This window comes from Ctenopharyngodon idella, chromosome 21, assembly GCF_019924925.1.
Source record: "Ctenopharyngodon idella isolate HZGC_01 chromosome 21, HZGC01, whole genome shotgun sequence".
NCBI classification, from domain to species: Eukaryota; Metazoa; Chordata; class Actinopteri; order Cypriniformes; family Xenocyprididae; genus Ctenopharyngodon; species Ctenopharyngodon idella.
This window is the reverse complement of record NC_067240.1, coordinates 9,852,228-9,878,833: the sequence shown is the minus strand read 5'-3', so window position 1 is coordinate 9,878,833 and position 26,606 is coordinate 9,852,228. Positions and strand designations below refer to the sequence as shown.

General features: G+C 35.5%; 2 protein-coding genes across 4 annotated transcripts; both read right to left on the bottom strand.

Annotated features, from left to right (window-relative positions):
* Positions 1-2,527: 2,527 nt before the first annotated feature.
* On the bottom strand, positions 2,528-5,228 carry LOC127504325 (C-type mannose receptor 2-like). Its single transcript, XM_051878874.1, has 6 exons — positions 5,204-5,228; positions 4,773-5,013; positions 4,352-4,438; positions 3,630-3,910; positions 3,104-3,451; positions 2,528-3,023 (listed from the first exon to the last, which is right to left on the bottom strand). The coding sequence occupies exons 1-6, from the start codon at positions 5,226-5,228 to the stop codon at positions 2,530-2,532; spliced, it is 1,476 nt and encodes a 491-aa protein (XP_051734834.1). The 3' UTR covers positions 2,528-2,529.
* A 3,424-nt stretch (positions 5,229-8,652) lies between these two features.
* Positions 8,653-20,585, bottom strand: smarcb1b (SWI/SNF related, matrix associated, actin dependent regulator of chromatin, subfamily b, member 1b). Of its 3 annotated transcripts, none has more exons than XR_007927102.1 (9): positions 20,420-20,585; positions 19,337-19,448; positions 19,074-19,203; positions 17,638-17,775; positions 15,945-16,072; positions 13,617-13,783; positions 12,599-12,789; positions 9,257-9,855; positions 8,653-9,120 (listed from the first exon to the last, which is right to left on the bottom strand). XR_007927102.1 is itself a non-coding variant. In XM_051877352.1 (9 exons), exons 1-9 carry the CDS (start codon positions 20,501-20,503, stop codon positions 9,081-9,083), a joined length of 1,122 nt encoding a protein of 373 aa, XP_051733312.1. In that variant the 5' UTR covers positions 20,504-20,585; the 3' UTR covers positions 8,653-9,080. The 3 variants fall into 3 exon arrangements, 2 of the variants coding, with proteins under 2 accessions (XP_051733312.1, XP_051733313.1); XM_051877352.1 differs by having other exon boundaries at positions 9,257-9,388; XM_051877353.1 differs by having other exon boundaries at positions 9,257-9,388; positions 19,074-19,182.
* Between the last annotated feature and the right edge of the window lie 6,021 nt (positions 20,586-26,606).

The window sequence follows — 26,606 nt, the reverse complement described above, 5'->3', positions numbered from 1 at the left end:
TTTGCAAATCTTAGAGGAAGTTCATCAAACTTCAACAACTGAAACCTAAAACCATTTTTGATTGTTCCTAAGTATATTTCTACTTCAGTAGTAGCCTACTTCAGTGCACTTGAAAAAGTATACTAAATACCACTAGAGTTTTATTAGTGTATTTCTTAAAAGTGTGCTTTGAATCTTAGTAGACTTTTATAATCCTAAATTTAAATTAAATTGATTTTATTAAAAATAGATTATTTTTGTACTAGTTACATAAGTACATTTTCCCAACTGTGGTACTAAAGTACACTATAAATGCACTAATTAGCACTAACACTTAAATAGATTTTAAGTGTAGTCAGATAAAGTAAGCCAAATATACAGAAGTGTTTTATAAGTGCATTACTTAAAAATGTGCCATGAACGTTTTACATAAAAGTTTAGTGTATTTTTATATATACTAAGTATCACTAAGTTCTAATTTAATGGATTTTCATGAAAAATACAGTAGAAATGTATTTACAAGTAAAACACCATTAACATATACTTAACTACATCATATGGAATATTAACAGTAATGATTTAATGTATAAAAATATGTGGGCAATACATTATAAATACATTTTGTATATATTATATATTATTCTTACAATTTAAATAATTCATAAGTCTATTTTTTATGTCTTATGAAAGATTGGTTCAAGTGTACTACAAGGGGTAACTAAATACTTTTTTAAAATACAGAGACAGTATGTTAAGTTTTAGTTCATATTCATGGTGTCTCAAAATAGCACAGTTGAGTACACTTAGATGTTCTTAAGATTATCTTAAATACTAAAGAATTTTTTTTAGTATATTAAGTACAAAATTATTGTGAAAATAGAGCACTTTGTATGGAAGTGTACCAAGTGTATTGAAATAAAGTGTATTTTAGTTCACTTTTTTCACCTGGGTCCGCAAAACGCATTTTGTTTTTTAACTGATAGAGAGTCAAAAGTTACATAGTGTACCTTTAAAATGGCATGGTCACAAATGAAAAGTGAATAAATTAAAATTAAATATATGTAACTTTGAGTGTTTTGTATTAACAGCATCCAGGTACTTACTTGTATAATCACCAAGTCTTCAATCTGAGACTTTGACAAACTTTCCACACTTGTGAATTTCACTCTCAACCCCACCGTATAACCTGCGCAAATGTGAAAAAGGTCAGTGCTGCATAATTATAAAATAAATTTATGTGAAATTGACGATTTCCAAAAATCCCTTTACACTATTTTATGTACTGTAAATATAAAATACTAGTTGTGTTGATTATCAGTAACATCACAAGGAATTTACAATACAATTCCTTATTTGATAAATCTGTTGTTGAATTAGTGGTGTTGCTTGTTTCTCCTTTTAATAGTATCTTTAAATTACTGTAATAGAAGGAAACGTATATATTAGCTCACCACTATAGCAGAAGAAATGCAAACTGTTGAAGCATTGTTCATCTGTCCACTGACCAAATTGTTTTAAAGACACAGCTGTGCAGTGTTGAGTATCATTCTGTCCTGGTGTGTTCAAACCATTATCTGGCTGTGCAGCTTCACCACGGACTGTTTGTCTCCAATATGTGAAAGAAGAGTTGCTCTGATCCGACCACAGTCTGTTTCTGTATAGACTAATCCATACAGCATTTCCATATGTAACATTCAGTATCTGTTGATGCTCTGTCTCATTTCTCACACTGGCCAGGTCTGTGTAATTCTCTCTGCAGTATCTCTGAGCTTCAGTCCAGTTTCTTTCCTCAGATACCCAGATAAACTTCTGAGAGGTGTTTTCTCGCCCTAAGATAAAACACAATTTCGTTAGATTTATGTCTATTTTTAGTTGATCTGATTCAATACCAGGGTCTTGTGTTAATCCAGTGATGGACAAGAACATGTGCACAACTAGAGGAAAATTGTGTTCCTCTTCATTTAACCTAAGTTCTAAAAATTCAAGTAAAATAAGGTCTGTTAACATAACTTTTTTTTTGTTTTGTTCTACAGCAACTGATACACATACCTCAAACATGAATTTTGAAACCACTGTTTGCCATAAAGTAAATTGTTAACAAGTTACTATATTAGGGACGACAACTGCCATTGAGTTTACAAGCTTAACAAATCAGACAGTCATTGTAGCCCTCACACAGAAACAACTTACATTTCACATTTGAGGTAAAGGTCCTCAGAATTATGTAAAATACCTTATTTTACTCAAACTGATATTATGACATCAAATTGAAAATGAGCTCGGGCTATATGTGACGGAGGCATAGATCCAGTTCAGTATCAGGTTTCTGCATGCTTCCTCACAGAACAATCATTAAGTTCTTGTACTGACATTATAATTTGTTGTTTCTACAGTATTGGTTCCCAATGACTTCGGTTGTTTTTTGTTCATACAATAGAAGTCAATGGGAACCAAAACTGTTTGGTTTCCAACATTCTTTAAAATTCTTTTTGGATAGAATTTTAAGGATGTTATTCGACTAATTACAGTGCCTCACATTTTGCCTGACACTTATTTGTTGGTTGAAAGTGCCTTACATTGTCTCTCCCACATTCTGAGGAAGCATGCTGAAGCCTTGAGGGACTGATAAAGATAAGTTTTAGAATTGAAATTAAATGTCCTACCATCATAGCAAACAAATGTATAGTGATTGTCACATGATGAATCAAACCAGTTTTCAGTCAAACCATAATATATGGAAACACACAGTTCTTTCCCATCATAGTTGTCTGGTTGATGATAGAAGTTCCTAAAATCTCTCTTTCCTTCCTGATAGAAATCATTGTCTTCCAGTGACCATCTCCAGCTGTTCACATCACCATACAGTCCAATCCAGGCTGAACCATTGTAACTCCCATTAACTGTGTTGATCAGTCTGTTCATTTCCTCCATGTTATCAATGGTGGCCAGATCAGTGTAATTCTGTCTGCAGTATCTCTGAGCTTCAGTCCAGGTCTTAGACTCAGATACAACATGATACTGACGGGATGATGTCAAAGATGACACTGTGGAGAAAGTTTCAAATATTAGCATTATTATTATTTTTTTTAGAGAATATTGGCCATTAAGATAAACATCTACTCACCACTGTAGCAAATGAAAGGTAAGGCAGTATCGCAGTTTTCATCTGTCCAGTTCCCAGAGTCACTGAATGACACTGTAGTGCAGTATTCACTGTTTCCAGCATTATCTGGCTGTCCTGTCCTCCAGTTACTGAATGAAGAGTTGCTCTGATCTGACCAAGATCTGGTTCTGTACAGTCCAATCCAAAAGGAATGAAATTCATTCTTGAACAAATATTGGATCTCATGGATTTCAGCCTCATTCCTGATACTGATGAGGTCTGTGTGATGCTCTCTGCAGTATCTACGAGCCTTTGACCAGATTTTCCAGTCATAGATTCTGATGTAATTCTGTGTGGCATTTGCACTACCTAAGATATAAAATATGACAAATATACATGCACAGAAATTTTCACAGAAAATGATAAACCCATCTAACAAATCAAAAGTCCTTACCATCATAGCAAACAAATGCTTTAGGATTGTCGCATGACAAATCATACCATTTTCCATTATAATCCATGGAAACACACAGCTGATTCCCCCCACTGTTGTCCGGTTCATGATACCAGTTCCTGAAATCTCTCTCTCCTTCCTGATAGAAATCATTGTCCTCCAATGACCATCTCCAGCTGTTCACATCATCATACAGTCCAATCCAGGCTGAACCATTGTAACTCCCATTAACTGTGTTGATCAGACTGTTCATTTCCTCCATGTTATCAATGGTGGCCAGATCAGTGTAATTCTGTCTGCAGTATCTCTGAGCTTCAGTCCAGGTCTTAGACTCATTCACAAAATGATACTGACGGGATGATGTCAAGATGACACTGTGGAGAAAAGTGTAAAATTGTAGTTTTATTTATTATTATTATTTTTTTTTTTTTGTTTTCTTACATGGTATCTTTTCACAGCTGAAACAAAGGAGACTTGTATCATTGCAATTTATGCAATTTAATAGATTACAGTCCAGGCTGAGAGATATACATACCACTGTAGCAAATGAAAGGAAATCTAGAAAAGCAGTTTTCATCTGTCCAGTTCCCAGAGTCACTGAATGACACTGCAGTGCAGTATTCACTGTTTCCAGCATTATCTGGCTGTCCTGTCCTCCAGTTACTGAATGAAGAGTTGCTCTGATCTGACCAAGATCTGGTTCTGTACAGTCCAATCCAAGCGACTGAATAATAATAATAATAATAATAATAATAATAATAATAGTAATAATAATAATAATAATAATAATCATCATTTTGTATTAATGACTGAACCCTGTAGTTTTCAATCTCATTCCTGATACTGACGAGGTCTGTGTGATGTTCTCTGCAGTAACTCTGAGCTTCAGTCCAGGTTTTGTACTGCGAAACAAACACATAACTTGCACATTCACTCTTCCTGTAAACAAAAAGAAAAAAAAAAGATATGTTTCAGTATCATAAAGCTTTTGTTGTAATTACTTGAAAAACCCAACAGCAATTCTCACTATCATATGAGTGGTTGAGAGCGGTTGTGATTAAACTTAAAAATTTTCATTGTCATATCAAATGAAATTGCTCACCGTCATAGCAGATGAATAGAAATTCACTATATGAGCTTGTTTTATACCACATCCCCCTGCTCATATACACATACGTGAATTGTCCTCCATAATTCACTTGGTCAATAAACCAGTTCCTGAAGTCTTTCTCTCACACCTTGAAGAAATCACTGTCCTCTAGAGTCCATTTCCAACTGTTCAGATCATCATAGAGTCCAATCCAGGCCAAATCAATGGAATCATCTTTAACTGTGTTGATTAACTGGACCGTCTGTTGATCATTCTCAGTGGTGGCCAGATCAGTGTATTTATCTCTACAGTATCTCTGAGCTTCTGCCCAAGTCTTGGATTCATTCACAAAGACATAACGATGAGAAACACTGAAGCTGATAAAACCTAAAAAAAAAACCAGACAAGTTCTGTTGGGAATTTGTTGGGAACACAAAATGAATGTAGATTAACTGTTTTATTTTCTAAATAATAAAAATAAATAACTGTAATACCAGAAGCTTGACAAAGTCAAAATCTTTACACAGAAAAGCAACTTTTGTGATGATAAAATATTTAATGGAAATGTTTGGCTTACCTGATAACAGAAGCAGGGTAAACATGTTTACTGTATGAAGAAACATTATGCACTTTAAAATGTGCAATACATTTATTATGATTATTTTTTACTTATTTATATATTTCCATGATTTATTACTGTAAAGTTTTAAATGCAATGACGGAAATCCATTTTCAGCACTTGGTCAACAGCTTACCTTTGAACGTCTGGTCCTGTCTTTTCTCTTGATTTGCCGTTTTGGTGGTAGTGTATCGCCTTCATATTTATAGTGATTTACAAAATATGGGTGGGATCATGAAATCACAAAACCTGTCTGATCACGTAAGTGCCCTATCAGATTTGAGTCTACATGCTGTACTAACAGACTGAAGAATGTTTGAGATAGATCATTAATAGGTGCCCATGCCTGCTCAGATTTCAAATGAAATGTATTAGAAAAAAAAAAAAAAAAACACAATTGCATACAAATAACGAAGGTTACATGTTGTACTTCTTTATGATTCGTTCAGTGTCCATCATTGCTAAGCATACACCTCTGTGACTGAGCAGATTAAATCTTCTATTGTTAGTCAAAACTACTAAAACAAAAGGAAGCTGGTATAGCTTGTATATTTTCCTTGTTTATATCCATCTGTACTCCCCAGATTGAGGTCAACAGATCATTAATGTTCATCTTTATATATCAGAAACTTTCCCTAATTGTATCAGGTATCACAATTATTGTTCGTCAGTGTAAATAATAATTGCATTTTCTAGATATATATATATATATATAGCAAAATCAAACATCTGATCAGAACCAAAAATAGGAAAGCCAAGTAGAATTTGCAAAAACACACAGAGATGAGCCAGTAGAGTTTTAGAACAGCGTTTTATGGACAAATATTATCCTTTATCAAAGTGGGAAAGCAAAAGTGTGGAGAGAAAAAAAGAAACTGCAAATGATCCAAGGCATAAGACCTCATCTTGAAAGCATGGTGGAGGTATTGTCAAGTCATGGGCATGCATGTCTGCCTCTGGAACAGGCTCACTCATCTTTATTGATGACTTATTCAATGATGGCAGCAGAAGAATGAATTCAGAAGTGTACAAAATAATCTTGCTTACTAGTGTTCAAGAAAATGCCACCAGACTCACTGGGAATTGCTTCATATGGCAACAGGACAATGACCCAAAAAACAAGTACTGCCAACTCAATCAAGGAGATTATCATGGTAAAGAAATGTCGGGTCTTAGATTGTCCAAGTAAATTCTATTTAACATGCATTTCACTAACTGAAAAGGAGACTAAAGGCAGAAACTTCCCAAAACAAGCAACCATTGAAAATGACTGCATTACAGTTTTTTTTTTTTTAATTGCTTTGGTGCAATTTTCACAAGCAACTGGTAAATTTTCAAAACTCTTAGTACTAATATCACAACAGATCATAAAAAAAGTGCACTTTTTTCAAACATTTCAGCATATTTTTAATTGTGTTAGTACAATACACAAAATCACAAAGTATCTGTTTCACTATGCAAAATAAGTGTTTCATCTATATAAATGTTTCATTCGCAGTAACTGCCTTTCATAATGCTATTACTATCAAACTTTTGATTTGCATCTCTTCTCGTTCATTTTGTGAACAGAGCAGGATAGAGTGACTGTATAACTGACTGTAAGGACTGACTGTATAACATCAGACTGATTAGAGGCATTACCATGGTATGGTATCATGAATCGGACTTGTTTGTTCAGCACATCCCACAGATGCTTGATTGGATTGAGATCTGGGGAATTTGGAAGCCAAGTCAACACCTCGAACTCGTTGTTGTGCTCCTTAAACCATTCCTGAACCATTTTTGCTTTGCGGCAGCTTTGTGGTGCATTATCCTGCTAAAAGAGGCCACAGCCACCAGGGAATACCGTTTCCATGAAAGGGTGTACATGGTCTGCAACAATGCTTAGGTAGGTGGTACGTGTCAAAGTAACATCCACATGGATGGCAGGACCCAAGGTTTCCCAGCAGAACATTGCCCAAAGCATCACACTGCCTCTGCCGGCTTGCCTTCTTCCCATAGAGCATCCTGGTGCCGTGTGTTCCCCAGATAAGCGACGCACATGCACCCGGCCATCCACGTGATGTAAAAGAAAGTGTGATTCATCAGACCAGGCCACCTTCTTCCATTGCTCTGTGGTCCAGTTCTGATGCTCACGTGCCCACTGCTGGTGCTTTCGGCGGTGAACAGGGGTCAGCATGGGCACCCTGACTGGTCTGCGGCTATGTAGCCCCATACGCAACAAACTGTGATGCACTGTGTATTCTGACACCTTTATATCAGAACCAGCATTAACTTCTTGAGTAATTTGAGCTACAGTAGCTCGTCTGTTGGATCGGACCACACGGGCCAGCCTTCGCTCCCCACGTGCATCAATGAGCCTTGGCCGCCCATGACCCTGTCGCCGGCTCACCACTGTTCCTTCCTTGGACCACTTTTGATAGATACTGACCACTGCAGCCCAGGAACACCCCACAAGAGCTGCAGTTTTGGAGATGCTGACCCAGTCGTCTAGCCATCACAATTTGGCCCTTGTCAAACTTGCTCAAATCCTAACGCTTGCCCATTTTTCCTGCTTCTAACACAACTTTGAGGACTGATGCCCTGTCCAAATACCTACACTTGCGGTCTTGGCCACTTGAGAGCGCATGCACGCGACAGGAAGTAAGTGCGCAAGACTGTCCCGTGTCTTAAAAATGCCAAAGTGCAGAGCCCTTAACGTACACTAAACCCACACTATCTTGAATACCGCTTCTGAGCAGAATTCAAGGCTAAGTGTATCCCGTCATGCATTATGTTCGGGAACTCGCATGCCCCGAAATCGAGAGATGTCAAGGAAAACATTCAACTGTAATTTAAATGAATTATATACATTACATATAATTTGGTAGTAAAACAATGTTGCACATTTTATTGGTGCAAATATGGGTAGAGTATGTGCAACTGCTTTTTATCACTTAAAGAAGCACCACAATTTTAAGATTTTGTCTTCTGTTAGTTACATAGCAAATACTGAACATACATTTAGAAGTTTATTTTAAAATGCAAATTATTGAAAATAATAATTAAAAAAAAAATCTCTGTAAACACTTGCAATTTTTGCAAGACTATAAGTTCTATACACACTTGCGGTCTTTACGTCTACTTGAACGCTTGAGCCAAATACAGGAAATACGTCATGTAAGTAGACAAGTAGTCAAGTGCAAAGAGCGCAAGTGTGGGTATTTGGACAGGGCAAAAATGTTCACCTGCTGCCTAATATATCCCACCCACTAACAGGTGCCGTGATGGAGAGATAATTAGTGTTATTCACTTCAGCTGTAAGTGGTCATAATGTTATGCCTGATTGGTGTGCGTGTATATAATATGTGCCGTGATAGATTGGCACAAGTTATGGGTTATATAAAAAAAAAACAGAACCATAAGAATACAATTTGCCATTGTCTTTATTTAAAAAAAAAAAGAAAAAAAAGAAGCAATTCAAGTTCATAGTATGCATTAGCACCTTTAACGAAAAACACAACACTCAATCAAACATTCTCAACAATGTCCTGTTCTTACAACCAGACTAGACAGATGTCCCTATAACTGGAGACCAGAGAATCGGCAATGACAGGCATTCTAACGAGACGTCCCGAACAGCCTCCATGAGCGCTGTAAAGCCTGGTTGATGCCAGATCAGAGTTTAAAGGCCTGGTATTAAGAAAGTGTGTAATGCTGTGTGGGTTGAGGAGGTCAGAAGGCTGGAGGAATGTTATCTAGAGCTGTGTAGATCTGTGCAAAGGCCTCCAGCAACCCTGAGGCCCTTCGAGAGACAGTGAGCTTATCGAGTGGCAGCATCAGTAACGTCCCGTCTTTACCAGGCAGGGGCGGTGTTGGCAAGTCGTCGCATACGCCTGTGAAATAAAAATGCAACATTATTCAGGTGCAATAATAATGCACAAGAATTCATTATAAATAATATTAATATATTTAAAAGCAATAAATAAAATGGTGTCAAGTAGGCAAGATTTAATTTGAACATTTTCTCACCTTGTGTTTCTGTCCTGGTCTCTGATTTTCTTCTCCATCTCTGCGTCTGTCAGGGTCTCCAGCAGAGGGCACCACTGGTCGGCATCACCTGTGTTCCGAATGGCAATCTCCACCGTTGGTAATGGGTTCTCACTACAGGAAATGAGCCAGATGGAGTCAGTGGACAGCATCACTTAAACATCGTGGAAGACCAATGATGCTTCACTGATGACCACTGAGACACAAAGGTGATGAATGACATCTAGAAATATCTATTAAACATTTGTTAAGAAAAACTGTTTATATAAAATCATACAATTTACTTCTAACCATCATACAGAAATCAAAGCCATGCTGTGAAAGCACATGCAGGGGTCTAACAGAACAGTTATCAAACCACTGTCTGTTCTGGTATCACTAGGTTTATGCCATGTCATTTTTAGGAGGGAAAACTGATTTAGACATTTTAATGACATGGTCATATACAGGCACATGTCCTTGCAAAGATATAATAAAATAAGAAAAGATGAAAGTACTCAGCTTCCCAGGGTATGATACGTTGGGGGGTAAGAGGGAGAGGAGATCAAGAAATTTTGAAGTATATTGACCTGAAATCAGACCTATTGGAACAGACAGTGGGAGAAGCAAACAATTAGAAGGTTATAGTAAAGCAAAAACAAAAAGCAATGAAGTTAATCACAAAGAATTAAACAAAAACTCAATCTTCTAACATTTTAACCGTTCTAACTGAACCAAAAAGCAAATAATGTGCCATTTTCACCTATGATCTACAGACAGCATGGTGAAAATGTAATGTAACTGGTTACAACCCCACAAATCCAAACCTCTAAAAGGCAAAAGTAAAGTTGCAAGCCATGCAAGAGAAAAGCAACTGAATTATGAATCATTATGGAAGCAAAAATCAATGTAGGCTGTACTGCAGGAAGAAAATGCAGTTACTTTATAACCAACAGAGGAAAGAGAAACACAAAACTACTTCAAGGCACAATAAAGAGAAGTCACAACGCTCAAACGGTTGTCTGCTTGCTGTCAGACAGATAAATGAGATTGTAAAGAACCAGTGGATGGCCCAGACCGCATTAAAGATGGTCTCAATTTAGTGGCATAAACAAGACATGCCGTGTGTGTTTGTGTGTATATGACCACATAATGGAAATTCCACTTCATGTGACCTAATAACACAGTAAATCATTGTTTAAAATGGAATCAGGCCCCAGACATCTCTACAGACACACAGGATATGGATACAGGTCAAACAATACAGTACAGCACAAACAAACAAACACAGATATTAAAGGGTTAGTTCACCCAAAAATGAAAATTATCCCATGATTTACTCACCCTCAAGCCATTCTAGGTGTATATGACTTTGTTCTTTCAGATGAACACAATCTTATATTTAAAATATTTATATTTAAAAATATCCTTAGTCCTCCAAGGTTTATAATGATTGTGAATGGCAGCCCAAATTTTGAAGACAAAAAACTGCATCCATCCATAAAAACGAGCTTCTGGCGGGACAGCCATACGCATTCGACGTACTTCCAAAAAGTGAACTTCCGTGACGTAGTACACAATGACATGATGTTCTACACTGCGCCATGACGTACTACGCTAGTACGTCATGTCATTGTGTACTACATCGCGGAAGTTAACGCTTTTTGGACATACGTCGAATGCAAATGACTGTCCCGCAGGAAGCTCGTTATTTTACTTTATAAAGTTTTAAATAAAGATATTTGTCTTAAATGCATCAATTCGCTTCAGAAGGCCTTTATTAACCCCCTGGTGTCGTATGGATGCATTTTTTTTCTCTTAAAAATTTGGGCTGCCATTCACAACCATTATAAACCTTGGAGGATATTTTTAAATATCTCTCTGATTGTGTTTGTCTGAAAGAAGAAAGTCATATACACCTAGGATGGCTTGAGGGTGAGTAAATCATGGAATAAATTTCATTTTTGGGTGAACTATACCTTTAATGTAAATATTAAAAGAACAGCATACATGTGAGACATACACTACCTTCCAAAAAATTTGGGATTGTAAAGTTTTTTTGAAAGAAGTCTCTTACGCTCAGCAAGGCTGCATTTATTTGATCTAAATACACTAAAATAGCAAAAATGTGAAATATTATTACAGTTTCAAATAATGATTTTCTATTTCTATATATTTTAAAATGTAATTTATTCCTGTGATGGCAAAGCTGAATTTTCTGCAGCCATTACTCCAGTCTTTAGTGTCACATGATCCTTCAGAAATCATTCTAATATGCTGATTTCATATTATTATAAATGATGAAAACACTAATATTGTTGTGGAAACCTGATATATATCTTTTTCAGGATTCTTTGATGAATAGAAAGTTCATACAAATCTAAGACAGAAATCTTGTAACAAATATCTTTGTGATTTTTGTATGCAACAATTTAATTGTATACTTGCTGAATTAAATTAATTTCTTTAAAAAATATATTACTTATTTCATTTAATAATAAATTTATTTAAAAAAGTATTATTGGTTTTTAAGTTATTATTACTTCTAAAAAAAAAATTTAATAAATAAGATCCTCTGTACCCATCCATACCCTTTTTTCACCTCACTTCTTTTTACTCTAATTGTTTGTTGCTGCTTTGAGTTTTATAGTTCTTTGTTTGACAGTGATTAGAATGCCATCCCAGACACATAACCCATATAAGCATCTTTCTCATTGGTAAATACATTTTTGTGGCAAGTGGAAAAAAAATTCAACCTACATGCGAAGGAGTTGGATCATTGTAAAGGCACGCATAGTTTCTTTTTTTTTTTTTTTTATTCTTCTGCGAAAACTGTGAATAGGCTTTTAGTCTGTTTACAAAATACCTACTGATTCTTGGGTAAATTCCAAGGCAATATTACAGGCTAGGGAAATAATTCATTCTCTGCCTTATGACAGTGAGGTGGCAGTATAAATACTAAAGAACAAATCATGTCTCAACAGTGACCCACAGAGAGAAAACCACAGCGAATCTTCTTTTACACTCACTGTATGGTTTAAATCATGGCAAGCAGTGACTTTGAAAACAAGAAACTGTCCTAAAATGACTCTATGGGGAATCCAGTGTCTCTAGAGGGGCAGCTACCTCATTTATGGACTATTGCATATAAATGGACCATCATCATCCTGAAACTAAATCCCCAAACACATGAATTTTCTATCAGTAGATTTCATACACTGTGAAGCAGAATAAACATATCTTTTGTGCTTGTGTATATGAGAAAGCAAAAGAATAAAAACCTGAACTTGAACTCAAACTAATGTTTGTATTGGCCAGTATTAGAAGTGCATGTGTGTCGCCCACCTGAAGGCGTACGTCCTCTGGTGCCAGCTGAGCTGTCCGCGGATGCTGTAGGCGATGGTGGTGACGAACTCTCCTCCGAGGCCCAACTCAGAGCAGAGCTTCAAAGCAAACGTTTCTGGCGAGTTCTCCTTCTCTGACATGTCCCATTCGAACTGGTCCACCAGAGAGATGTTCCCCACATGAATGTTTAGCTGAAAGCACAACGCAGGTCAGCAATGGAATTAATCACATGCATTATGTTTGGTATCTTTTCAACATAGGCTACATTCACACTGCTAGTTTATGGGTTTGACAACTGCATTTACTTACAGGTTTGAGTCTTGAAATGTCAAAATGTGACAGTGACCAAAGTAATATCAAAGATGGCGACGTCCATAAAACTGAAAAGTCTTATCACTTTTCCAATTGAGCCGCGAGTTTATCCGTCAAATCTTTAATTAAATATTATTTAACATTAAATAACAGCAGCTTTTATATCTTGGTGGACAGCGGAGTATTTGAGTCGCACGTAGACACAAAATAATTGAATTGCGTGTAAACAGTACCGTATTAAAGGGATAGTTCACCCAAAAATTACTCACCCTCAAGTTGTTCCAAACCTGTATAGATTTCTTTGTTCTGCTGAACACAAAGGAAGATATTTGGAAGGATGTTTGTAACCAAGCAGATCTAGTCCCCCATTGACTACCATAGTATTTTTTCCCTACTATGGTAGTAAATGGGGGCGAGATCTGCTTGGTTACAAACATTCTTCTAAATATCTTCCTTTGTGTACAGCAAAACAAAGAAATTTATATGTTTGGAACAACTTAATGGGGAGTAAATGATGGCAGAATTTTAATTTTTGGGTGAACTCAAATACAGGACTGACAGCCAAATTCTGCTGCTTTTTGAACATGGCCATTAAGAGACTATTTTTCAGACATATATTAATTAGGCCTTGATCAGCAAGTCTAATTAAGTCCAAAATGATCAAAATGAACCCCTTTTTGCTTTTGGGTACCACTGTAAAACACACCTTAATGATGACCCTCTGGTCTGTCTGCTCATCCAGAATGCTGTCGGTAGGGTAGGACTCGATCTGCTGTCTAATGGCTGAGGCGATGGCAGGGACGAAGGTGAGAGGATTCAGGTCTAGGTCGTCACACAGGATCTCAGCAAACATCTCTGGAGTCATAAGTTTCTCTAGAAACACAAAAGCAGACACTTCTGCACTTAAATGTGTTTAGCATGAATGCATCGTGCATTCAACAAAAGAAAACATACACTACCGCTAAAAATCTCATTTTTCTTTATTTTTTATTAAAGGGTTAGTTCACCCAAAAATGAAAATTCTGTCATTAATTACTCACCCTCATGTCGTTCCACACCCATAAGACCTTCGTTCATCTTCGGAACACAAATTAAGATATTTTTGATGAAATCCGTGGCTCAGTGAGGCCTGCATTGCCAGCAAGATAAGTAACACTTTCAATGCCCAGAAAGCTACTTAAGACGTTTTTAAAACAGTTCATGTGACTACAGTGGCTTGACCTTAATGTTATTAAGCGGCGAGAATACTTTTTGTGCGCCAAAAAAACAAAATAACGACTTTATTCAACATTATCTAGTGATGGGCGATTTCAAAACACTGCTTCATGAAGCTTCAAAAGCTTTATGAATCTTTTGTTTCGAATCAGTGGTTCGGAGCGTGTATCATACTGCCAAAGTCACGTGAACTACTGAAATTTTGAAACACTTATGACATAACGAAGCCTTGTTTACTGAAATCACATGACTTTGGTGCTCCGAACCACTGATTTGAAACAAAAGATTCGTAAATCTTCAAAGCATCATGAAGTGGTGTTTTGAAATTGCCCATCACTAGATATTGTTAAATAAAGTCGTTGTTTAGTTTTTTTGGTGCAAAAAAAGTATTCTCGTCGCTTCATAACATTAAGGTTGAACCACTGTAGTCACATGAACTGTTTTAAATATGTCTTTAGTAGCTTTCTGGGCATCTGAAAGTGTTAATTATCTTGTTGGCAATGCAGGCCTCACTGAGCCATCGGATTTTATTAAAAATGTCTTAATTTGTGTTCCGAAGATGAACGAAGGTCTTACGGGTGTGGAACAACATGAGTTTGAGTAATTTTCATTTTTGATCAACTAACCCTTTAATACTTTTATTCAGCAAGGATGTATTAAATTGATCACAAGTGACATTAAAGACTTTGTTACAAAAGATTTCTATTTCAAACAAATGGTGTTCTTTTGAATGTTATATGCAACAAAGAATCCTGAAAAAATGTATAACGGTTTCCACAAAAATATGAAGCAGCACAATTGTTTTCAACACATTATTATTAATATCATTAAAAGTAATAATAAATGTTTCTCGAGAACCAACTCAGCATTTAGAATGATTTCTGGAGGATAATGATATACTGAAAATGAAAATATATTACAATATATAAAAAAGTTACTTTAAATTGTAAGAATATTTCACAGTATTTAAAAAAAAAAAACACAGATTGTGTCTGAACTTTATGATTTTTATTTCTGTATTAAAGTAATGTGAATGAGATTTTTGCAGCTTACTATAATGACTGTTTGGGGGGGAAATTATGCTTAACTGTTATGAAAATATTGTGCATAAGATAAGATAACAAGAGTTTTCTGAAAAACTTCTAGTAAACAACAATTTTCTATTTTGTTACCGCCTTAGGCTGGCCACACACAAAGATTTTAAGCCCAATTTCGGGCTCAATTTGTAAACCCCAACGATCTGGGGTGTGTGGCCTGTTTGTTTGTCCAAAAAAATTCTCAACTGTGTGGGGTCATTACAATTATTTTACTGCTCCTGATCACGTCAGAGCCTGCATGATCACAAATCTTAAATATCAAACATGCTCTTGATCAGGCTGCCTCTGACTTGATAACCACGATAGCCAATGAGAGCCAAGAGAAACTTGACAACTACAAACATGCCACAAAAGTGGAGTACTGATAAAAGAAGATCACCCATATTTTTTTCACCTATGTTTTTCTTCCTGTAAAACAAAACTCACACCAGGAGAACCAGCTGACGACGTTGATCATCCTCCATTTGTTTTTCTTCTCAAGTCACGTTTGAGCTTGTTGTGAGTATTTGTGAGATCTCGTCTCGCTGTGAAAATGTTTACAATCAACAGGTGTGTGGTCTCGCGGTCCGGACGAATCTTCTAGTGTGTGCATTTATATTGCTATATTATAATGATTATAATTATAATGCTAAAAATCAGTTGAAACTGCCCTTACGTCTGTGGTCTCCCGCAGTTTTAAAATCGGTTAAGATTTGAAAATCGTCTAGTGTAGCCAGCCTTACCGTTCATGTTCCAGGTGAAGGCATCTCTGAGCTTCTGCCCATCAATCTCCATGTCCAGGCGGATAGGCACCAGGACCTCTGCCTGGGATGCATTTTCGTGGATGACTGCAGGGTCATGGTCATCGAAACTATGCATTGAAGGAAAGCAGAGACCCATAAACACACACTCTTTAATTAATTAGCACCATGTGTGCAGCACATCCACACATCAGAGCTCTGATGCTGAACAACAGCCCACATTTTTCCTTCATGTCCTTCCCTTTTCTAACACAACAAATGTCTGAATGTTTGACAACCTACATATGTGATTATGTGAGGTATTTAAAATGCTTGTCTTGCAAGTAATGACAGCAGAATGAAGTCTTTTTGGACACACTGCTTTAAACCAACAGCTTGTTGGCGGCATTCCAGTCTGAACCGTCTCATTTAAAGCCAATCATTGACATTTACCACAGTCGTCAGAAGGGTATGTTGACAATATTGGCCATTACATTCAGCTAAATATCCCAAAAGGACTTCCTCTTGGCATAAGATGATGCAGGTCAATCGAGGACCTAAAACCACAAATACATCTGGCTAATTTTTGTTTGTCTTAAAAATGGGGATTTTCTGAGCATTTGGACCATCATCAGATTATCCTTTCGTGTCAGAAGTGAGGAAGAAGGAACTTCAGTATGTCCAAAGAAAAATGAGCCTATCAAGGGTATTTGCTTTTCATAACATAATCAGAAAAGATTCTGTCAGAGATAAACAACATAACCTGAAAGAACCTCTTAGCAAAAACAAGCCAGTGTTTTGGACGATTGCTTCATCTGTTGACCCCAAACAACTCAGCCATGGGAAGTATATAGAGGAAATGTGGTTTGGTTCCTTCATAAACATCCTCTGGTTTGACATTGCCCTGATAAAATCATGTTACAGTTAACAGTTGCTTAAATAATTATTCAAAGTTTCACGTTTCTTAATTACATTTAGATTGAGTAACACACTGATGATTGCTGACAGGTATCTCCTAAGAAATGTTTAAAACCTGTGAAAAGGCTTGATAAGCTCATTTTCTTTCCAGTGTTGACATATTTCCTACTGAAATATTTCAAATTGAGGCAGACAGCATCATATTAGACAAAAATATGTATGTCATGAATAATTTTGCTCCATTTTCCCAGAAGTCAACATTTAGAAGTACGATAGCATATACATAACCAATCAAAAGTTTGGGGTTAGTAAGATTTTTTAATCTTGAAAAAGTCCTGAAAAAATGCATCATGGTTTCCACACAAATATGAAGCTGCACAACAGTTTTCAACATTGATCATAAGAAATGTTTCTTGTGCATGAAATCAGCATATTAGAATGATTTCTGAAGGATCATGTGACACTGAAGACTGGAGTAATGATGCTGAAAATTCAGCTTTGATATCAATATATGATACAATAATGCTGATTTTACTGTATTTTTGATCAAATAATTGCAGCCTTGTTTAGCATTAGAGACTTATGTTAATAAAATCTTACCGGCCTCAAACTTTTGAACACATACACTACCATTCATAAGTTTGGGCTTAGCAAATTTATCTTACTGACACCAAACTTATGAATGGTAGTGTATGTGTTTTTAAAGCTAACAGACATGGATGAAAAGCCCCCTAAAAAACAGAGGGTGAACTTGTCAAACTCTCATTACTCATCTTACCATAATGGAAAGGTCCTTTTCTTGTCACGTCCCATTCGGTTTCTGTTGATAGTGGTGGAACAAGGCACTGCATCCAGGTGGTGGGAGCTGTTGGGTAGGGTGGGCACCCACTGACTGTTCCTCTTCGCCTTCTGCTCCCTAAATTTCAGATACAGAGTTACAACAACATAAACTCCAACAGAAAATTGTCTTTTAGGCTACAAAGTTTACAAATAGATATATAACTATAACTATATATATCTATACAATTTATATGCACTACCATTCAAAAGTTTACTTTTTCAGTACTATTTTTTAATGTTTTTAAAAGTCTCTTATTCTCACCAAGGCTGCATTTATTTGATCCAAAATACAGCAAAAACTGTAATATTGTGAAATATTTTTTACAATTTAAAATAACTATTTTCTATTTTAGTATGTTTTAAAATGCAGTTTATTCCTGTGATGGCAAAGCTGAATTTGCTGCAGCCATTACTCCAGTCTTCAGTGTCACATGATACTTCAAAAATCATTCTAATATGCTGATTTGCTGCTCAAGAAACATTTATTATTATTATTATTATTATTATCAATGTTGAAAACCGTTGTGTAAAATTTTTTTTCAAGATTCTTTGAATAGAAAGTTTTCTATTTTTGTAACATTATTAATGTTACAGTCACTTTTGATCAATTTAATGTATCCTTGCTGAATAAAAGTATTCATTCTTAAAGTAAAAAACAAAATTCTTACTGACACCGAACTTTTTGAACGGTAGTGTATTATGTTACAAAAGCTTTCTATTTCAGATAAATGCTGTTCTTTTGAACTTTCTACTCATCAAAGAATCTGGGGAAAAAAAAAATTGTACACTGTTTTCAAGATTTATAATAAGAATAAATGTTTCTTGAGCAGCAAATCAGCATATTAGAATGATTTCTGAAGGATCATGTGACACTGAAGACTGGAGTAATGATGCTGAAAATTCAGCTTTACCATCACAGGAATAAATTACATTTGACAATACATTCAAATAGTTATTTTAAATTGTAAAAACAAATTTTACAATATTACTGTTTTTGCTGTATTTTAGACCAAATAAATGTAGCCTTGGTAAGCATAAGAGACTTATTTTAAAAGCATTTAAAAAATCTTAGCTCTAAAGCTTTTTAACTGTAGTGTGTGTAACAAATAAAATCCCCTGAGGAACTGCATTCTAAAAACTGTGGTTATATATAATTATCATATATAAATAATTTATAATTATATAGAACACATAGATAAAATCTGCTCTAAGATACTTAAAAAAAAAAAAATCCATAAAACTGCCTGTAAGTGTTCATATGTGTATTAATAAAAACAACCTCAGTACATGATGCTGTATTTATTATATTTTTATTACTACTTATTTCCATTTATACCTGTACATCACATAACTGAGGACCACCAGAATCCTCACCTGAGATACGCCGGAGGCTCTGTGCTGATGGACACTGCCTTGTACTTCTCATCATTCCCCTCGAAGATCTCCTCACACTCAGACGCCTTCAGCAGGGTCACACTGGTGGCTAAAGTTGTGTAACCATGATCTAACACAAAAAGAACACTGCACAAACTGCTGTCCAGAAGCAGGACTAAAGGACTTTGAGGTAGGTGCTGCTTATGGGTGCTTCTGGACCTAAGAATTTGAAAAGATCATTTAAAGGGAAAGGAATCACTTACCGTGTGATGATGCTACAATCTTCTTCCGCTCCTCCACGGATGCAAGGCGTCTCCATAGTGATGGGTACCGCTTATACAGAGAGCCTCTGAACATACGCAGGTAATTGCCAACCTAGAAAGCAAAAACAAAGTAAAAACTAAATGTGTTTAAAGGAAGATACATTTTTTTTGTTGTTGTTGTTTTCATGCACTGGTCAGTTTTGAGATTCCATTACATGACTTTTGTTTCAGACTAGTGCAAAGAAAATATCCAAAACACATTTAAATGTTTATTATATTACACTTTATTTGTTTGCATCTGTAGATTTCATTTACAATACATATGTCTAAAGGCTTAGTAGGGTGATATGTCTTTTTTTTACCCTTTTCACATGTGGTGTCTTGCCTTAAAAGAAATTCATTACTGTATTCGGACCCGCATACTATTCTTACTATATAGATCTTTGCCATAGAAAGACAGGCTAAAAATAGTAAGAGTAGTGTTATACTACCAAATTCAGGGCATGTGTGCATGGTGTGACGGAGTATAATGTTTAAGTTGAAAGAGTTTTTAAATCATTTACTCTCATGTTGTTCCAAACTCTCGGTCACCATTCACTTTCATTATGAAAACAGATTCAATGAAAGTAGATGGAGACTGAGGCTGTCAGTTCCTAACATTGTTCCTGACATCTTCTTTTGTGTTCCAAGGAAAAAAGTCCTTAAGGTTTGGAACAACTGGGTGAGTTAATAATGATAGAATTATTTTCTGTGTGAACTATCCCTTTAACATGTTATTGAAATGAAAAACTGCTGTAATTCTAACGTGTTTTGCCAACTTGTCTGGCCCAAATATAAATATCGCACTTCAAATCTGACTTTTATACATCGGAGAGGCAAGTACTTCACTTTATCATCATTTAATCATTCACTTTATGATCATTTAATCATTCATTCATTACGTCGATATGCAGATATCAGCATCTTTAACTGACAACAACCAACAAAGACAAGTCAAAGATGTTTTAGTGTTAATATGATGGCTACATTAATGCATATCGTATGTAAACATACGCATAATGCTCTGAGAAACAGAAAACGTACCTCTGAACCTATCATGTAAAAATCCCCATCTTGCTCGAGTTGAAATTTTATTGGTTTTTGTCCAAATGTTTTACTCAACGCCATCTTTGCGAACACAATGAGCGTCAACGCGCATGCGTATAAAGGAAGCGGCGAGGTGGGAAGAGCTCATGCTCTGGGGCGACACGCTGCAGGCGTGCAGTAATGCCTGCTGTTGGAGGACACCTCGCTGGATGTTACAATACTAGGAAGCCCTAAAAACATTTTCAATAACTTAAAAATCAGTACTGACAATTCTACTTTTCTACGGAATAATGCAGTAGGCTATTTATTATAAATGATTATAAACTTAAAACTAAACAAAAATGAGAAATGATGGCCAGTTGGCAATAAACTGAAATAAGTTTAAGTTGAAGCACTAAAATTATTACCTGGAAATAAGTAAAACTAAAACTAACTAAAAAATAAATTAAACAAGTAATACAAAAACGCACAGAATTACTAAAAATTAATATAAAACTAACATAAAAAATAAAAATATAAAATATATTTTAAAAATAACTATAATAAATCTAAAATAAAAACTAAAATAACACTGAACTTTATGCTCTGAGGCAACTTCAGAGTTATTTAGCAGGCTGTATATTTAATATACATTTTATATAGTCATAATTTGTTTGCCATTGCTTGCTGGAACATGAACAAATACTGTAAAAGCACATTTTTAATTTTAATAAAACTGCTTTTATAAATGTAACAGTTTTGGAAAGTGTTATTGTGCTTCTCACATTTTAAGAGCCAGTCATGGCCTTTCACTCAAGTTGTGTGTTACTTCAATATTCAATAAATACGACTATGAACTATATTTCAGTGCATGTATGAGCCAAAACACAAGCTAAAAAAAGGCCATAAGCATTAGGCTGCTAAAAATATTTACTTTACTAAGAGACAATTAAAACAGCATTATCCATTAAGCCCACCAGGGTTTCACTGAAAAAACATTTTGCTTGAGTCATATAATCTAAAGCCAAATTATTTAAATTTATTTGCAATTATGTGACTATGCTATTAGATTGGAAAGTTTGGAGGAAAATGTACTTGCGATTAAAGGGTACAGACATAATGTTTGAAACAGACCTTTTAAAATGGTAATCAGGTGTGACATTTCCATTATAAAGAAGAAATTTGCTCATTCTACATTCTTGTGCTGGTGTTTCCTAAAATGGTGGTGAAACTCTTACATCTGCAGCACTTTAAACACACCTGAAGCATGATAGATAGAAGCTGGCATACTCACTGATCTAAACCATTAACACAGGTCACAGCCTGAACTCGCTTCATTAACACAAACACATATTTTCATTAAACATGCTGCATTAAACTTCACATTATCCTTTGGCTTGGAACATTAATAATTGGTCATTACCAAAAAGATTTACAGTGAAATACTCTTCCTGAAGCAGTTTAATCACATCCTTTGGATACTTTGGAAAGTGTGTGTCTTTCCAAACCTGTAAGACTTGTTCATCTTCAGAACTCAAATGAAGATCTTTTTTTAATGAAATCTTTCTGTCTACAAAGCCTACAGCCTACACAACTACTACTTTTAAAGGGTTAGTTCACTCAAAAATGAAAATTCTGTCATTAATTACTCACCCTCATGTCGTTCCACATCCGTAAGACATTCGTTCATCTTCAGAACACAAATTAAGATATTTTTGATGAAATCTAAGAGGAATATGACTCATCCATAGACACTTTCAAGGTCCAGAAAGGTACTAAAGACATCGTTTAAACAGTTGATGTGACTGCAGTGGTTCAACCTTAATATTATTTTGTGTAAAATTGTTTGGCAAAAACATTTAATATAGTACTTTACCCAAAATCAATCAATCAATCCATCAATCAATCAATCTATCTATCAATCTATCTATCTATCTATCTATACGAAACACTTTTTCAGCAAAGATCTGAATGTATGTCTCAGTCTAACCTTGATACATAAAATTCAGTATGAAAGAACGTTTTATAAGTTTGAGTTTCCTACACTGAGTTAAAACTTGACAATGATCTTGGTACATAAGGGACACTATGCTACTAATTGAGTGTTTCTGCAAAACGAAATAGGCCCAGAGTGTCATGTGACCCCATTTCATAGTCAGTCTCTTAAGTCAATTAATAAAGAAAATCATAATTTTACAAGAGTGCTCCTAGATAGGTTCACATTAGAGATTAAAAACACAGTGGAAGATAATAGAAAAGACAGAACTAAGCCACAGAGGGGAGAAAAAAAAAAAGAAATCTCATTATATGTGTTTCTTTACTCAGGTGTTTTTTGGAATTGCAAGCAATTTGCCCTCATACTGATCTATAATCCTAATGAAATGATGGGATAATCCCACAGATCTAACACTTCATTGCCTGTTTGAATAGCAGGTACCTTTATCCGCAGTGGCTTAGTTGTAGCTTATGAATGATACATCTTTTCTTTTCTATATTTGGGTGGGGGCTATTGGGGGGTTAAACACTATTCGCCAAAATGTAAATGAGACTTAATTGATAAGCTTCACTTGCATCTATTTTCTCAAATATGTCTTGTCCGTTTTAGATGCTGCTGTCCATGCCTGCTATGAACACTAGATGGCAATCTTGTATAACTGTTCCTCAACCCAAACTTGTATGTACATTTCAACCCATAGATGGATTCAGTGAGACTATGCTGGACTCTGTTCCTCAGTTTCACTGGTCTGTCAGCCCTTAGTCACTACTGAAATGTGTATCCTGAGGGAGTGTCTGTTTGAATGTTTTTATGTGTGAGAATAATTTAGCATGAAAAATGTGTCTCGAAAGCCTGCCAAAGCCTTCAAGGCCAGCAGACAACTGCAAAATAAGCAATGAAATGAAATACTGATGACCTTCTATTGTGATATTGTGTGTTTTGTGGCAATTTTTAAATGCATCTTGCATGAAAATGTTATATTTATACTTCTATGTGTGCAAGTACATATTCATCTGAAGGAAAATCTTTTTTTTTTCCCAATATGTCTGGTCATAATCCAGCACTCGCAGCGGCCATAAACTTTACAGTGCATGCATGACTTCCAATTCATTCAATATTGCAGACATAAAAACCTGTCTTCCTGAAATGGAATCATTATGATGAATTCCTGACATAATAATTTAGTGCACATATGGACATATACTTGGGCCAGGCTCCTTGCGCACTGGCATGATTGTTTCTGACCCTACAGAAAGCTTTTATTCTTTATTAGAGAGATGTATTGGAGTGCTGGCAAGCACTTTCAAGTTAAAAAAAAAGGACCAGGAATATTCCATAGTGGGAACTAAACGTCTGAGACCACATTGAAAATCTGGTATTCAAAATCAAATAATTAAGGATTTTAAAAAACGAAAACAAAAAAATATTATGACAAGAGGTATTTCAGATTTTGCTCTATTTTTTAAGTAATTAACATTACATTTTATGGATAATGTGAACTCCATTGTAGACGGTCAGATGTTCTTGCTTCCATTGAAGCACAAGATATTCTTGGAGTCATTAAAGCAAAAGGAGCCCACATGAAAAAAATCTATAGAAATTTATAGTAAATACTATAGTGTTTTTGAACCATACTATAGTAAATTGTAGTATGGCTACTGTATATATTATAGTATTTACAGCACATTGTTAATGAATGCTACAGCAACTGTAGTATTAACTATAGTGAACTGATAAACTGTACTATTAAATAGGCCTACTGTAGTATACTTTAGTTTTTACTACAGTAATCTGTATGTAGTATAATAGCCTATACCCTATAAGTGTAGAAAACTTAGTAGCCTACAGTAGCCTATTGGGTAAAGTAATTTGTTTATATTACTATAGGCTAGTACCACAGCAACTACAGAATTACTGTAACAAATTCATTCAAGTAGGCTACTTTACTATAGTATGGTTCAAAAACACTATAGTATTTACTATAAATTACTAAAGTATTACTAAAGTTGCAGTCAAATTATACTAAATACTAAAGGCGAAGTCTATTATAAATATTTTAGTGACACATGACGCACAACTTGCGCACATTCAGTGACTCACTTTCAGTTCAAAACAAGTGAATTTGAACCTATTTGGACTTCAACTAACTTGTCACACAAAATTATATTTGGACTTAACTTGTCACACAAAATTATACCAATCGGGCAAATTCCTAAATTAGATTAGAAGCATTCTCACTAGAGTTTTGGATCCCAAAATGTAAAGAATATTAAAGAAGATTTTCTATTTTTCCAGTCTGTTAGCATTTTTTGTCTGCATCATAATATCAAAGAATATACGATTCACTCATATTAGTTATGAATGGGAGAAACTGCAACGCGCAATATGGCGGTATAAGTCCCGCCTTCTAAGTAAAAGAGCCAATCGCTGATTGATAAAGTCATTGCATCACTGCAGCTGCCGTTAATAACTCCGGTTCCCATAGAAACCTGAGACTCGCGCTTTGATCGACACCAAAGAACTTTTATATTGACTACACATGCGCATTAACTGAAAAATAAGCTTTTTAATGCTTTTTGAGCATAAAAAATAACGTTGGGACACTTCATGTCGGATTTTGTTGCTGATTTGAAATGTGTTATTTAATTGTGAGTTCGCCAAGCAGTTTTTAAGATTTCAGGATTACCCCATTCAAATAGATAGGACTTGGTCTTGGATGCCCGAAATAGCTGCCCGGAGGCGTTGCAAATATGGCCGCCGAGTGAACAGACTTTCCTTGAAAATGACTTTGATAATAGACCCTTTTCACATTTCCTGGTTTCTCAGAAGCGGAAGTCATCATAGTTGGGTAAACTTTTATAGCAGTGAATGAGAGACTTCATTAAATATATTTTTTTGTGTTTCCATTTGCACAAATAGCAAAAGAAAAACTCCACAATAGTGTTTTCATAACTTTCAAAAGAGGAAAAAATAAAGTGATTGATAAAGGCAGTCAGAAGAGAGAAAGATGTAATTTTTACCATCACTTCCATAGCCGCTGTATTAGAAACACCCTCACAGCTGATGCAACAGTGATATTTAAAAAAAAAAAATGAAAATATAAAAAACTTTACGATATTGATGAGCGTTAATACACGTCATCACAGACTGTGAAAAGGGTCTATAGCTATTCATACTGAATCAGTAAAACTGTATTTGTGGAATTGCTTAAAAAACCAGTGTGATTATGATACAATAATCCCTCCTTTGGCAGCATAGTTTCAAATAGCCTACATGTTAATTGTGACACACTAATTAGAGGTCAGTTCCATTTGCTTTATCAACATGACTGTCGCTCATTACTGTCTTTCACTAAATAAACACCAGAGTAGAGTTATGTATATTCAAAGTTCAATTATTGCAATGACATATTGCTTTTTGATATTTGGTTAGGGGTTATTAAAGCTAAAATTATGCATGCAAGGCTTTTCATAGCTTTTCCTAAAATGTCAGTTGCATTTCTGTGCAAGTCAGATGGAATTACAGCCTCAGTGTAGTTTAGTGTAGGTGCAAACATCAAATTTCAGGAACTGCCACGAGAAGAAAAATCAATAACACCTCTGCCCCTTCCCATGATATCATCTGTGAATATTTCCAAAGCCTGATCTTGTTGACACTCTAAAGATGGCCCTGGAAAACCGCCAGAAGTTTTCACTCCTCTTTCCTCTATTCCCTTCTTTTCTAGTTCCATTTTTGTCAATGTTTTGGCCTACTGCTCCGTTCACTTCTCAGCTCAACTCTTCAGCATTTTAGACAGCTTTGAGCTGCTATCTTTTCACTGCTGATTCCTAGTAATCGATTTTCTGCGCTACAGTTTGCATGCATCAAATTTAAGTGGATATCCAAGTGCATTTCAAGCCTGAGAATTTTCTATTGAGAATTAAATGTACTGGTTAATTATCAATGAAACAGATTTTTGTTAAAATATATATATTTTCCCAATATATTCTACCCTTAATATTGAAATGTTCGGGTTTGATTTGAACACTACTCGGGAACCCATCCAGAAGATTATGATTATGTTTTTAATTACGACTGCCTGTGATTGATGCATTGTTGTCGTGAGTGCAGCTGAGCATTAAAAGCATGAATTTTAAGAGGGAGAGAGAGCGCAATATAAAAGAAGAGATGAGAGGGAGGCAGGCACTTTCATATGTCATTTGGGATCGC

Coding starts and splice junctions, on each gene's coding strand:
- smarcb1b (XM_051877352.1), bottom strand. CDS start 20,503: ATGGCGTTGAGTAAAACATTTGGACAAAAACCAATAAAATTTCAACTC. Junction 19,449..20,419: donor TTTACATGATAGGTTCAGAG/GTACGTTTTCTG, acceptor TTTGCTTTCTAG/GTTGGCAATTACCTGCGTAT. Junction 19,204..19,336: donor GATTGTAGCATCATCACACG/GTAAGTGATTCC, acceptor TTTTTGTGTTAG/ATCATGGTTACACAACTTTA.
- LOC127504325 (XM_051878874.1), bottom strand. CDS start 5,228: ATGTTTACCCTGCTTCTGTTATCAG. Junction 5,014..5,203: donor TACCCTGCTTCTGTTATCAG/GTAAGCCAAACA, acceptor TTTTTTTTTTAG/GTTTTATCAGCTTCAGTGTT. Junction 3,452..3,629: donor GTATCATGAACCGGACAACA/GTGGGGGGAATC, acceptor TTTATATCTTAG/GTAGTGCAAATGCCACACAG.